A 14,299-nucleotide genomic window follows, 5' to 3' on the forward strand; every position below is an offset into this window, starting at 1 on the left:
CCATTCCCACAGGCTCTCCCTCTGATTGGTTAAAAGCAGGTGCCAATTACAGGCAGCCTTTCACCCCATTGGTCCTTCAGAAGGATGAACCGTTGGTGTGGCAGCTCTGGACCAATCAGCGGACGGGCGGGCCTTTTTGTCCCGCCTCCTCCTCCACTGTGAGGGGAAGTCTATTCCGCCATTTACCGGCGTCTGAGGCTGGTCATATTGCGAGAAGCGGCTGGAAAGGACGGTTATGACCGGCGGCGCCCGACGCTCACTGGCTTCTCCGGTGGTGAGCGGCGTCCTCTGTCAGTGCGGCGGCGGAGCAGGAGCAGCCACGGCGTCTGCTACGAATGAGGGAATCCCCGGCGCTTCCTCGCAGGCGGAGCCCGAGCGGCGCCTTCGGAGCCTCTTCTTGCAGCTCGACGTCAACCGCGACGGCGCCCTTTGCGTCCACGACTTGGCCGTCGGCCTGGAGCGCCTCGGACTCCACCGCTCCGAGAGGGACCTCCGGGTGAGTCCCGCGCCTTTGGGACTACAACTCCCAGCATGCATCGTGTCTTAGAAGGCCTTAATTGCCCTGGCTCAGTGCTGCTAGGGAACCCTGGGAATTGTAGTTTCAACCCAATGCTGCCAGACAATGACCATAGAGTTGCGCCGGAGGAGCCACAAATGCCCCGCGGAGTGTCCTCTCTAGGAATCTGTAGGTCCTCCAGTGCAACTCTGTGGTCAACATCTGCCAGACTTTGACCATAGAGTAGTGCTGGAGGAGTTGCCAGTGCCTTGTTGAGTCTCCTCTAGGGATCTCTAGGTCCTTCACTTAAAGTTGGCCATAGAGTTGCTCTGGAGGAGGACCCAGATATTCCTAGAGAGGACATATTAATCAAAGCCGCAAATATCGGAGCCGCAGATACGGAAGGATGAGTCTTATTTACAGCCTGCCAGAAGGATTGACTCCGGTCGCAACAGTAAAATACACCAATAACATAGATAATAATATTTTACTAAAAACCTGCATAACCCCCTTCTTCCCTGATCATGACCGAAACAAGAGCGCTAAAAATATATATTGAAATTGATTAAAACAAACAGGATTAAAACGAGGCATCTGGGGGCAAACAAGGGCAACCATATCAATATAACGGGACAGCCGGCCATTGAAAAGGCTCAGTGTCTCACGAAACTACACTTCCCAGAATCCCCTGGCGTTGAGCCAGGGCAGTTAAAGCCGCCTTGAAACCGGAGTATTCCTGCAGTGTGGGTTTTGGACCCCAGCGGATTCAAAAGTCAGGATTCGAACCCTGGTCTCCAGAAACATTGACACAACGATCCCTTTATGGGGCCAACCAAAATGCACAAGGCTTTCAAAGCCTTCATCAGGCAAACATGAGAAAGGAATGGAAGATGTCAGTCTTAGCTTTGCGTTTGTTGTGATTCGAAGAAGATGTTTCCTCGCAATCCAGCGTGGCTCCTTCCTGTTTTGGGTTAAAGTAGTGATTCCCCCAACCTTTGTTCCTCCAGATGTTTTGGCCTTCAGAGTTCCCAACCGTTGGCCAAGGTGTTTGGGGGCTTCTGGGGGCTGACATCTGAAACGCCCAACAGTGATGAACCCAAACTTTGGTCCTCCAGGTGTTTTGGACTTCAACTCCCAGAAGCCTTGGCCAGCAGTCAGAAGATCTGGGAACTGAAGTCCAAAACATCTGGAGGACCAAAGCTGGGGAACCACTCTTTTAAAAGCATGTTGTTGTTGTTGTTGTTGTTGTTGTGCGTCTTTGAGACGTTTCTGACTGAGTCGGGGTTTTCATGGAAAGATTGGTTCGGAGGAGGATTTGCCCTTGCTGTCCTCTGCGGCTGAGAGAGTGCGACTCCCCCAAGTCCCTTCCTCTGAAAAATCGCCCGCAGCGCTTGGCATTCGTTGTCGGTCTCCCATCCAATTACAAAGCAAGTCTGACCCCTGCTTAGCTTCTAAGATCATATGGGATCTGATGCCTTTGGGGTATTCAGGCCCCATGAGGCAAGGTTCATACTCCCAAACCTTGCCCACTTCGCTTAAGGAGACATAAAGGCACACTTATGACATACGCATAGTTGGTGCCAATATTCCCTTGTCAACCCTTGATTCCTCCTCCCTTTGCACAGCTCAAAAGTTAACCTCCATATGTTGCATGGTGTATTTGCAATATTTGCCATTATGAGTTGCAGATGGCATTGGATGAGTCTTCACAGCGCACATAGATGCCGGTGCATGCCTGCCAACAGGAGTGTGCCTTCGACTTCATCTGTGTTTGGCGAGAGATTGTAGGAAAATGATATTTTCTGCCTTTAATGCAAAGGCTGCTTCTTCTTGGAAGGAAAGCATGCCAAGGAAAGGAGCACAGCAGATGAGGAGAGCAGACGGAGATACGCCTCCAGCAACACGTGACGCTACCGGTGGGAGGAGGCCTCGGGCGGCGTGTGGGAATAGAGGAGTTATGTTCCTGCTACTCATCTGTGAAATGTGGGAGGGGATGGCTGCTCAGTATTATCATTGCTCTACAACTATAAATCTGGTTATGAGTTAAACTTGGTGGAAGAGAAGCAGTACCGTGGGGTTTTTGTCCGTACGCATACATGCCTTGTATTTCCATCCTGCTTTAAAGCTTTGGACGGACCACAGAAACCTGAAGAGCATAAGTGTGAATGTGAAGTCAAAGGCTTTCATGGCTGGCATCCATAGTTGTTTGTGGGCTTTTCAGGCTATGTGGTTCTGTTCTGGAAGAACCTTTTCAGCCATCCAAAAATCTGACAGCATCCTCTGTTCTTCCTTGACAACACTTTTACTGAAACTCCTTACATGGTACTACCTCTTTGTCTGAAGTTGCTCATCTGATGCAACTTGTGTTAAGGCTTCAGTTTAGCTTATTTGTTCCTGCCGTACGGTTGATACAGCTGAAATACGTGCGTCTATGCGCATAGCTCACCTTTTGCCTTCCTTATCTTCCTCGTGGTTAAAATAATGTGAGGCCTTTGGGGCGGGGACCAATATATTTGCTAATGTAATTTAGATTAAAGATGCACGCACATCAGTAGTAGTGTGTCAATAACGCCACGCTGGCTTTGGGGCATTATTTACTTTGGAGTTGAACATGGCTCCATTCCTGTCTCATCATTTGCTCAGATGAACTCTAAGTGGAACTTCTGAACAAGGCTGAGAATTTCTGTCTTGGCCAGATAGATGGCAAAAGGGCATTTGCTGTTCCTTTTAGCAGGAACAATGCTGTGCCATTCTGAAGATACACAGTAATGGGGATGGTGGTTAGTGAAGTGTGTTGGCATAGGAAACCCAGGTGATGCTTGGCTTTATTTAGGGAAGGAACTGGAAGGATAGCACAGGCGATTTAGGAGGGAACAGCAGAACGGGATAATCTGGTAAACGTTGGATCCTGTCCCATCCAGAGAGAAGGACGCCTTGACTAAAAGGCTTCCCTTTTCTCTTATTGTCAGGCACAGCTTTGGACACTAGTCGGTGCTAACGCTGCATAGAAAGTCTCTATCCTGGTGCCAGGAACACTTCTTACAAGTGACCCTTGACTGTTGCCTTGCATGGCTGACTCCTAATGTTGGGGATTCCACTATTGCATAAACTAGATTGGCATCCTTGTTTGCATGTTTGGAAATCCAAATTGCCTTAATCCTAGTTCTTGGGGGGTTTCCCTTTTAAAAAAACACACCACTTGCCTGTGTCAACATATCTTTTTTGAGACAAGTAGCAAACAGCATATTTGTTTGGGATGTTCACCTTATGCTAAAATGTAAATAATTGACACAAGTTCCTTATGGTGGCTTTGTTTTGGCTGATGTTTGCTGTTTTCTCTCTCTCTCTCAAATGCACTATAATCTTGGAACTGCATCCTGAATATGCTACTAGCTCTTTTTCTGAAATTACTCAGCTGTTGTCAAATGTTCTGACTTATGGTACATTTGTAGGATCTGTGGAAAAGCAGTTCCAGCATTTGGACGGATTTTCACTATGTGAAACCGTCTTGACATTTAACCATACTTTTCAGACATGAAGCTTTTTGAACACAAAATGGCAGGATTAGTGTTTGCCAGGTTACTGCTTTGCATTACAAATGCTTCTCTTGTTTTTTCCTTCTTTCCAAGTGATCCAACAGTGATGTAAGTAGGAGGATGGGTGAAGTTCAAAAAGCAGTCTCATATATGAAAATATTCTGAGCATCTCTCTGTAGCCATGATATCTGCTATGAACCTGTAGACTGTCACTGACCTTTTTGCTTGCCAACAGGCCTGTCACTTCCATATTAACACTTCTTCAGTGTGATATTTCTTTCATCTGCACTTGTGCGAAATTCTCATCTGGACTTTGATCTCTTCTCTCGCAGAGTCTGGCCACTCTTCCTTTACTTCTCTTCTCGTGTGTCAACTGTCTAGATTCCAGCGTGTGAGCTCTGCTGCCTGGCTTCTCACGTGTTCGGAGGAGTGTGACCAGCTCATTCTCACCATGGACTGCAGTGGTCGGTGACTGTTGGGAGACCATGTTCAAAACCTTGGCAGCTGCCTTCAAAATGCTCTGTGATTGTCTTCAGTTCATCACAAGGACGTTGTCTGTTTATTATTTATGTCCTTGCAGAAGCTGATGGCTGTCAGGCAGGTACACTGCCTACGAAAGTGTGTCCAAACCTGCCATCTTTTAAATTATCCCTATATTTCCCCCCTTTGACTTAAAAGCCCTTACATTTCTCATGTCGTGTTGTGTCTTTCTGTGAAATCCATGCTTGTGAGGAAGTTTCTGTACAAACAGTAAGAATGGAATATTTGGGTGTTAAACCCTTGATCCCATAAAATGAGTAGAAACCTGGTACTAGCATTTCATTGTGGCCGCTGGATACTATTCAGAGTGACACTGACATCCTGGATTATGTGAGCAGTTATTTACAGTCACTCATACACATGCTTGCTCACCACAATAGTTATGTGTTATTTCTACTCCTTGACCATGGTCATCTCCACAAACATACAGTTGTATGATGGAGCTTTAGGGAACAGATTGGATTGAATTAGCACTTTGCACCAAGTACTAGTCAATCGCAAGCAATAATCCTGCTGCTTCTCAGTGTTTCTATGGTATGGATTGGCAGAATGCAGCCCTCCATCTGAAATACGTGTGTAAATGTGCGTAACTCACCTTTTGCCTTCCTTATCTTCCTCGTGGTTGAAAATAATGTAAGGTCCTTGGGGTGGAGACCAATATATTTGCTAATGTAATTTAGATTAAAGATGCACGCACATCAGCGGTAGTATGTCAATAATAATATCACACTGGCTTTCTGCCCTCTCTTGCGATTATGAGTTCAAACAGCCTCCTGTCTGCTTAGCGTATTAAACACTCCAGTAAAATAGAAGTGGAGTCCTCTTTCTAAGTTGTCTTCACAGTCATTTCATTCATCAGGAGTTCAGTGGATCTGAAGTTGTCCCATCGACAAGACTACTCTAAAATGTATTTTGGATTAAACTCACAGATAAATATCCTGTTGAGAAGAAGGGCCTTAAACTAGCTTCCTTCCTGACATGTTGTCTTTCTCTGAGGAGCCTTCTGTCATTTGGGGTCCCATTCCATCCCTTCCTTGCAGGAGTACAGTTGAGACACTACAGTGGGAACTTATAAAGAGTCACCTATACAGCTAAATCTGGAGAGAGCTGGGATAGTGCAAGCAGGCAGTGATGAAACCTGAGAGATTCACATTTACGGAACAGATGCACAATTCCCTGATTTGCATATTACTGTAGAATTGGAAGTCACTTCACACTTCCTGCAGTGATGCCAGCAAGTAACATGCAAATAAAAGTCAAACGTTTAAAGTTCCCTTGCTGTCTTGTGCATTGATAAATAATGCCACTAAACAACCTTGAAGAGTGAGGTTAGTAACGGGGCACATCTTTTCCATTGCGATAAAACAGCGTCCTTGCCTTTGGGTGTGCTTAATTTAAAACTTCTGATTTTCTTTCCCCTGGAATATTCTGAAACGATAGAAGTTCAGCATGAACATAAATGCTAGAGCCCCAGCAGTTCTCTGTGTTCTTCCCGTGTCAGGGCATGTCAAGAAGCACCGATGGCACACCAGGCGCGAGGCCCAGCTGCCAAGTTAGGTATTCTGCTCAGCTATATTTAGCCCATCAAGGTCAGTGAGTTCTTTTTGGACATCAGTCCATTAGGTTTCTTGTTACCTGTGGAAATAGGGGGTTATCTGAGCAGAGATACCGCTTAGGAAGAGGCAGATGAAATTATAGAAGGCAGGCATAGGAGCTGCATGATGCTGCCATATGGTAATATGCCACCACTCCTTTGGATTTCAACATACAGTGTTGCCTCTTTGCAAGTTCTAGGCTTTGGCTGTATTACATTTGGCTAGATAATGTACAAATGGGTTTTTACCAAGCATTTTCAAAGTCTGCAGTGGCACTCCAGGGAGCATGTTCAGTTGCCTTAGACTATGAAGCGCTCAAAATCCAATTCTGCAGCTTTGAATTTTAAGGTGACTCGAGCTCTGTCCTAAAGGGATGTATACCTTCTTGCAAATTCAGCCCAGAGGCTGTATTGCAGGATCATGTGATGGCTTATCTGCAGCCAGCCGGCGGCGGCTCTCCTTGGCTCTGCGTTTGGAGGGGAGCTTTGAAACCTGATGAGTCACTGCAGAGTCACCTGGGGAGAGACAATGCTGCTGTGGCGGCGGCGGCGGAGGAGGCGGCTCTTTCTGCCATTGAGTTATGCGAGAAGGGAGGCTACCCTTTCCTTGCCGTGGTGTTGGGCTCCTTTACTTAAGAATACATTTTTTACCCCACACTAGGCCCATTGAAACAGTTATGCCTCACTCCTGTACAACACTTCTGTAGCATCCCAGTGCTCTGGGCATTGCTAAGGGGCACAGGGGACACATTAGGTGGGCAAGTCAGGCAGTAAGAGTTTGAGTATTGGGGAGATGTGGCAAGGGGTATTTAGGAGCACACATGTCTTGCAACCTTGGATTGAGGAGGACACGTAGGCGATAATGTGTGACTTGATGACCACTGGTTATCTAAGGTAGGAGAGTTGTCCAGCTTCAATGCTCTGTCTCTCTAACCACGTTTCTGTGGGTGTTTTATGGGAAGTATGTCCCATTAGGTTTGGCGAGCCTTTTCTCCAAATTGGTCTGCATAGGATTGCAGTTTCAATGCTGTTGATTTGTTCAGTGTCCTAGATCCCAGTTTGGGTGCATCGCCTGCTCTTGGTCAAAGGGGACACCCTCACATCCCAGGCTTCACTCCTGCTGTTAACTTTCCTTATTCTCTTTCCATGAAGAAGGGTGGATGTTGATGTAACAGAAGATGAATAGAGGAAGCCAACTCTCAGCATGCCTTTCTTGCTCCTGTGTAGGGAGACCTGAGTACATGGCCGTGGTTGTGTGTTGTGTTCTCTTTTTCCTTTTCTCCATGGCAGCACCATGGCAATTGCACCTGGAGAACCTGATTTTGCTACAGAGCTTTCATGGGATGGGATGAATCTGGCTTTCCAACATACCCAAACTTTCTCTTTGAATACAGATGCAGGTATACAAGCTCTCTTGCTTGTTTTGCCCTTGCTTGGACTATCGTATCATTTACAGCACTTGTCTTTGCTCCTTAAAGAACAAGAAATCAGTTCTGCCAAGAACGTTGCAAGTGACTTTCACCTAAGATGGAAAAAACGCATTGACAGTGTCTCGTTCAGAATACTGTTTGCAACTGAAATAATGGCTATTCCACCTTTTTGCTTGTTACATTTCATACAGTGTTTGTAAGCATGCGAAGGGCTGGGAGCCTCTGTTTCCTTTACACTGAATACTGCCAGTCCTGCCCTGTCCTTTCAGGGCTCTTTTCCTTCCTCTCCAAAAACGGAACTTTTGACCAAGGTGAAGGAATGCCTTACGCAATAAGCGTCACGTGAGACTCAGGAAGAGAAAATTCTTGGGATATTTGTAGCCTGAACAATGGTCTAGTTCTTGGTAGCAGTACATCCAGAGTCTTCTTTTCCACAATGACTAACACAGTTGTTTAGATCTCTGGGCGAATTCCTCCTCAGTTCGCTTAGGTATTTTGACTATTAGTTTTCTGATGGTAATCTAGATATGGCAAATATGCCTTTGCCATAAAAGGCAGTTGGTTGAGGAGTGTGGCCCTATTTCTTCCCTCACCGATAGGTGGTTAATAATAACTTATGGGATCAGGAGACAGCAGGTAAGCTGTGGGGTGGAAGGAGATAGATAACCCTCTTTAGCTGTTCAAAATTAACTCTCCTGCCCCATATCCACCTTTTCTCTATGAGTGAGGAAGACCTGGTTTTAATACTTCAACTTGCCAAACTAGTTTGGCCTTTACTCATCCTCTTAACTAGCTTCCGTTCATAATTTTTGGAGTTGTTAGACTGCATGAAGACAGGTTGGGCATAAATGCTGGCTGTGAATTGTCGGATGCGTTAAACCCTGAACAAATGTGCTCGAATGTGCCATGGGAGCGCTTGGCTTTGTGTGACCTGTTTTCCAGCCGTTGTTTGGCCTGCAAAGGCTGGTTAATAAAGAGCATTAATTTAGCTGAAGTTGCAGAACGTAGTAGCAAGGGTTTGGAGGAAGGGAGAGAAAAACGGAATCCCTTGCTGTATTGTGTAGAGTCAGGGCTCAGGTAACAGGAGCATCTTTTGAGTGGTGTAGCTTCCCTTTAAACGCTTCTCTTCCTCTCCTCTCAATGAACACCCCAGCCATGCAGCCTCTTTACAGAGGTTATAGTCAGCACTCATCTGCAGCACTGTCTGGCTGCATGCAAGAAATTGTCCAGTCACACAAGCTTCCCTGATTGGCCCAAGATTACTGGTTTTGAATAATGAACATGTTAGTGTTGAGGCTGGCGATTGGCTGGGCGCTGCTGCATTGAGACGGCAGGCTGGATGCTGGGGCTTTGATGTGCCTTGGATGAGCCAGCAAGCACAGGTTCACCGTGACAGCCGCCTGGCTTGAAAGACTCTGGTCGCCTTTTCTTCCTGGCTCCTGTGACTTTACCTCTTTTCTCTTCAGGCTTTCTCAGTGCCCAGCATCTTAGCTTCACGCTGGGGTGGGTTGGGGAGGGGGGTCTTAGGCTTTTGCCATTGACTGTTCTGAGTGAACTGCTTGTGAGGCCAGACACGACAGCGCTCCATTTCAAAGGCAGGAGGCAGCTGCAACAATATGAGCCTCTGGCATTGCTGGGTTTTAAGGCTCTCGCTGTAGTCCTGGTTCTCTCTGAGCAGGGCACTTGGTAGTAGTGCAGTCTCATCTTTCTTTGCCACTGACTCCAGGGGCTCCCTCACCAGGTTTCTAGCTGGGGAAAATAAGTGATGCTGCAGTCTGTGTGGCATCTTTTTTCTTGGCTTTTCTCAAGGGCTACGTGTCAAGGCCCTGCGGAAGCAAAAGGGCATGAGGCCAAGGAAGCTCCAGCTCCCAGCTCTGAGGACCAGGGGCCACAGATGCTGGAGAAGCCAGTCAACAAAGGGGCCAATCCCTCTGAAAGGAGACCAGCTATTGTACTGGTAGTTGGACCAGCAGAGCAGTTCACGCAGGTAATGTCCCCCTCCTCCCCACTTTCCCCAGGAATGACTTGTACCTGTCTGCATACAGGTGTGTGGAAGAGATTTCTTTAAAATGTCCAGAAGGTAGGATGCTGTTTGTCTGGTTTGCGAGGTAGTTTAATGCAATGCTACTCAAAGTGGGTGACCCTTGAGACATGGGCTGTCAGTCCCTGTTGGGTTCCCCAGAAAGCAGAGGGAACAGTTGTAGCCAATGGGCACCAACATGCACCCGGGATTGGCTCTCTGCAGAAAAATACTGATTCCTCACATCAGATAACCTGAGAAGCACTGGTTTAATGGACAGAATCGGTTAGGTGAATGCAGGGCAAGAGGAGAAGGGTAGTTAATAGTTTGCTGTCTCACAAGTGCAGTCTGTTCAAGAGACTGGATTGGTGTTAAAGCAGTGTCTCCATTAGAACCGAAATATAATGCCTTGAATATAGATATTGCGTAGTGGCAGAAGCTTGTTTGCATCTCTGGTGATAGGAATTAGGTGGCTAAATAAATCAATGGGTAGTTGAGCAGGGGTCTTGCTGGCTTCTGCTGCACAAGCCACGGGGGCCTTACACTTCTGCCGGTATCAGAGATGCTCAGTACAATAGATGCTCACCAGCTGATGAAGCTGTGAATGGGCATCACACAAGCACTTCAGTATAATAGGTTTAACTTGACTGCAGTCGCAGGCTAGTACAGTCATCAGTTAGATACAGACTACAATAGCTTTGGGTTGTATTCAGGTTGTTAGTTAATACATGGAGGTAAAATTTCTCAGTGGGGAGAAGTGGGAATTATTACATTAAAGCATCTTTAAAAGAGACTTAAAACATCCTGACTATATGGCCAATACTTCAGTGTCAGATCTATTAAACTTTTAAGTGAACTAGCAGTGGAGAGATTTCATCCAAAGCTGTGAGTTCAGAATCCAATGAGGCACAAACTGGAGGTGTTAATGGTTTCTAAATTTGGCTGCTTCCATGAAAACGTGAAGTGACCATTCTCCATATCTGTGCTGTACCATTCAGGGAAATATCCCCAGCATCTTTCCAACTGGATCCTTTCCAGAAGATTGAGCCTTTGAGTTTTTCAAACGATGAAGCCATCATTCTAGACTTTTCCTTCTGGACTCTCACTACCATAAGAGTTGGCCAAGGGACACTCTTTGTAATGGAACCTGGGATATGAGGGAACTCAACCACTTTGATAAAACAGGGCTAGGTTTTTTAAAAGAACGATGAAAGTATTGTTTGTTGCTACCATGTTGAGGCCTTGAAGATGAGATCCTTGAAAATATTAGGCATGAGAAGTCACATCCAAACCCACAGAAGCTCCCTGTTTCTGTATGGACCTCCGCAGGTCTTGCTCTAGACATTCCTCGACCATTCACAGGAGACATGACATCTGTAGGATCTAGACTTCGGAATATCCTTCCCAGCCAGCTTGAACAGATGCTTCCCTGTTATGTTTTAGGTATTAACATACAAACTCCAGTTTGCCTGAGCTTCTTGGCAGTGTTTGGCTGGCATTTGGCCCTTGTTTCTGTGCGCACACTATCCTTGGCTGTGAGATCGGCTTCTTGTTCTTACGTGTTGTGCAGTTCAATTGAATTTTCATTATTCACCACTTCGATGGACTAGAAAGGCAGAATATAAACATTTTAAACAAAATGACCCCTGTGTGTGTTGGGGTTTGTGTGCCTAGAGAGGTTGGTGTGCTGGAGAAAATTAACAAGTGCTCCCTTTGCTTTTCTTATTCTTTCTTAATAAAAGGAAGGGAAGAAAGCTGCTTGTGTCCAGTTGGATTGAAAAACCCCAGCCTGTTGCTCCTGTTCCCTTGGATACAAGATACTCTTTGGCCATGTTGGCTTCCTAGCTTGCAGTTACTGAGGAGCTGTGTCTGTGCCCTGGTCTTTGGAATGGCATAAGACCAAAGGGTGCCCAGAGAGCAGAGTAAGGTGCGCAGGGTTGTGGAGCCAGACCGTTGACTCTGACGCCTTTGTTTTTCTGTTGCCTGATTCCAGCTCATTCATAAACGGCAAATGCATATTAATTAATAATAGCAAATTTGCCATAGTACTGTAAGAATGGTAGCACAAGACATTGCATGAGATGGTCCTGCCAATGGAAATGTGGTGAATCACTCTGAGAGAAAAGTCATTTTTAGTGGGGACTTTTCGTTCAGGAATACTTGCCCTTGAGAGAAATGCGTGGCACTTACTTTAATGCCTTTTTGACAAGACCATTGCATTCTCAGGCCTTTCTGTCAACACTGATTTGGTATTAATTTAGCTCTGTTACAGTGTTCTACTACTATAATGTTTTACTGACTTACCTTGGATGCTACCCAAAGAACAATTGGTGCAAGGGGCTTTTATATCAAATAAATGTAAGAAATACAATGTATTGGGGGGGGGGAGGTAATGAGAGACAAATTGTGCAATCCTTGCTTGTAAACATGCAGTCCATTATTGTCATGGTAAGCCAGAAGACCTGGGTATTGAGGATTATTATGAATGAACAAGTGTGTTGTTTCATTGGGCTGTTCCTGCTAGAAAGAGTGGCTGAACCCAATGTTTTGACTGGGATTCCTGGCTTGTTCCAGATTCATAAACCAAGATATCCTTTTTTCTTACTCTGTTGTACCTAGAAAACCATTCAGTCAAGTTCAAGAATACTTTACAGTTTCAGGTCCAGAGGTCAGGTTGGTTGGAACAGGTATAGAGTGTATTTTGTTCTCTGTGTTGTCGGTCCATGATTCCCAAGCACCTGTTCCCTTCCAGGGCCTCTGTTTGTTCTTCTTGTGATGTGATAACTGACCCTGATGAGATTGCGAGCCTGATACTAGGATGCCTTGGAGAGCAACGGTTTGATGACCCAGGAACAAATAAACATAATGCTGTTAAATAGGACCAGCTCCATAGTCCAGCGAGAGATGGATTTGTTTATCCTCACAGTTGAACAGGTTTTGTGGCAGAAGTGACTTTGGGGAGAAATTCCTGGAACAGCGCCTCCCCCCCCTTCAGTGAATTGCTGATGGGTGCATGATGTATTGGCACAGCTACCACATTCAGACAGTCCCAGTTGTCCTCATCATTTTGTGTTGGCAGTAACAGATATCATTTTGAGGAGGTGTTTTCTTGGATGCAAATTTCCCCCCCCCCCCCTTTTTCATTAGTCATTCCAACCTGAAGCCTTGATTTATGTAGCATGATGTTGTCTGCAGGCAGCCTCAAATGATGCGCTACATTCTCTGCTATCACTTCCTACGGCTTGGCATGGCAATTGCACCCCCATAGGCCTAGACACGGTCCCCCCAAACCTCTTTTACAACCCCATACTATAATATGTAAGGAAACAACTCAGAGACTGAAAACTAGCACACTGTACTGTCTTGGTGAATTTAGACTCCAAATAGCGATGCCCCCATTCCTGATGGGATGAAGCCCACTAGTACTGCAAGGGCACAGAATCACTCTTCTGGCTTTTTCCAAATTTCAGGCGCTGTCATAGCTGCCAAATAGAAACGGATTACAAGGTAAGAACTGCATAATGCTGCCATAAGCAACTTGAGCATGCTGCAGTTTGAATTAAAAAGTGACGTCTGTGATCCCCGAGGGGCTGGGCACCCACCCAAACTGGGGATGTTTAGCTGTATCATCTTGAAGCCCGTCTGTCTCCAGATTAGCTCTGTTTGCTTAAAAGTTGGCAGAGGCAAATGCCACCAAGAGGCAGAGTTTGGGGTGAGATCACTTGGATGGGAGAAATATGGGGAAGAGAGGGGTGCCTTGTTTTTCTGGCACTTGCGCAACCTGCCGCAGCTGACCTCTAAGAGGATCTGGATTTTGAGAGAGGATCCTGTTTTCTACGGAGACGGACGTCATCGGGGTGGGAGCAGGTTAAGCCTGGTTAGGTAACAGAAATAAAAGGGCACAGTGGGCTAAAAGGTAATTAAAAAGGGCTCACAAATGGTCAAAGTATTTACAAAAAACGAGCTGCCCAAGTGCCAGCAATATGACATTCCAGATTGATAAAATCCCTTAATTCACAGCAAGTTTTGGGAGACGTTCATCATGTGATAACTTGGTTGTGTCAAACTTTGTCCCCGTTGAAAAGGGTGAAGATGGGAGTGGACAAGTTTCTCTCTTGATAATGGCCACTGTTCGTCATGTGGACTCTTCCTCAAGGCCAGAGATTAAATATTCCCAGGCCATGTAACAGAGTTGCCCTTGCTGCAGATGATTAGGGAAAAATACAATTTCCTATTCATGCCAAGGACAAACTGCTGACTTAAAGTACCTTAAGGCCTTATAGTCAGACACAGGAATAAACACTGGGATCTGATTTAATCTGTGGTGATTTTTGAAGGTGGAAGTACTGTACAGTAGTTGAAAATAAAAGCTGGCGGGCAGACTTTTGTGCCAATTACCCATGCTTGTTTGGAGAAGCTGAGCATGGATTTCAGGTGTCCATCTTGTCTGGTCTGCCCTCAATGGTGGTAGTGTGTTTTTTCCCATTGAGGATATTAGATTTGGCTTACTGACCAGCAAGGACAAGGCAGTGTAAGAAGGGCTCTAAGCGGAGTGTAAGTCTTTGGAAAGACTTGCCTTCCCCCTTTTATTATTTTATGACGTTTCCTAGGCCAAACTGATGCCTTCATTTTAGGATGTATCCATACTGCAGAAACAAAGCATTTTGATACCAGTTTTTACTT

At 45.8% G+C, this 14,299-nt stretch overlaps 1 protein-coding gene across 4 annotated transcripts in view; it reads left to right on the plus strand.

The window, feature by feature from the left end:
- Nucleotides 1–182: 182 nt before the first annotated feature.
- The window catches only part of SLC25A25 (solute carrier family 25 member 25), a 30,240-nt gene continuing 16,123 nt past the window's right edge, over nt 183–14,299 (plus strand). The window contains exon 1 of one of the 4 annotated variants that reach the window (XM_042478382.1): nt 183–496. In XM_042478382.1, coding sequence (XP_042334316.1) covers nt 236–496 — 261 coding nt within the window. In that variant the 5' untranslated portion in view covers nt 183–235. Of the gene's footprint in view, nt 497–9,454; nt 9,584–14,299 lie in introns of those variants that run through there. The other 3 variants (XM_042478379.1, XM_042478384.1, XM_042478380.1) reach the window with 3 other exon arrangements.

The sequence above is a fragment of the Sceloporus undulatus genome, chromosome 7, assembly GCF_019175285.1.
Source record: "Sceloporus undulatus isolate JIND9_A2432 ecotype Alabama chromosome 7, SceUnd_v1.1, whole genome shotgun sequence".
Classification (NCBI taxonomy): domain Eukaryota; kingdom Metazoa; phylum Chordata; class Lepidosauria; order Squamata; family Phrynosomatidae; genus Sceloporus; species Sceloporus undulatus.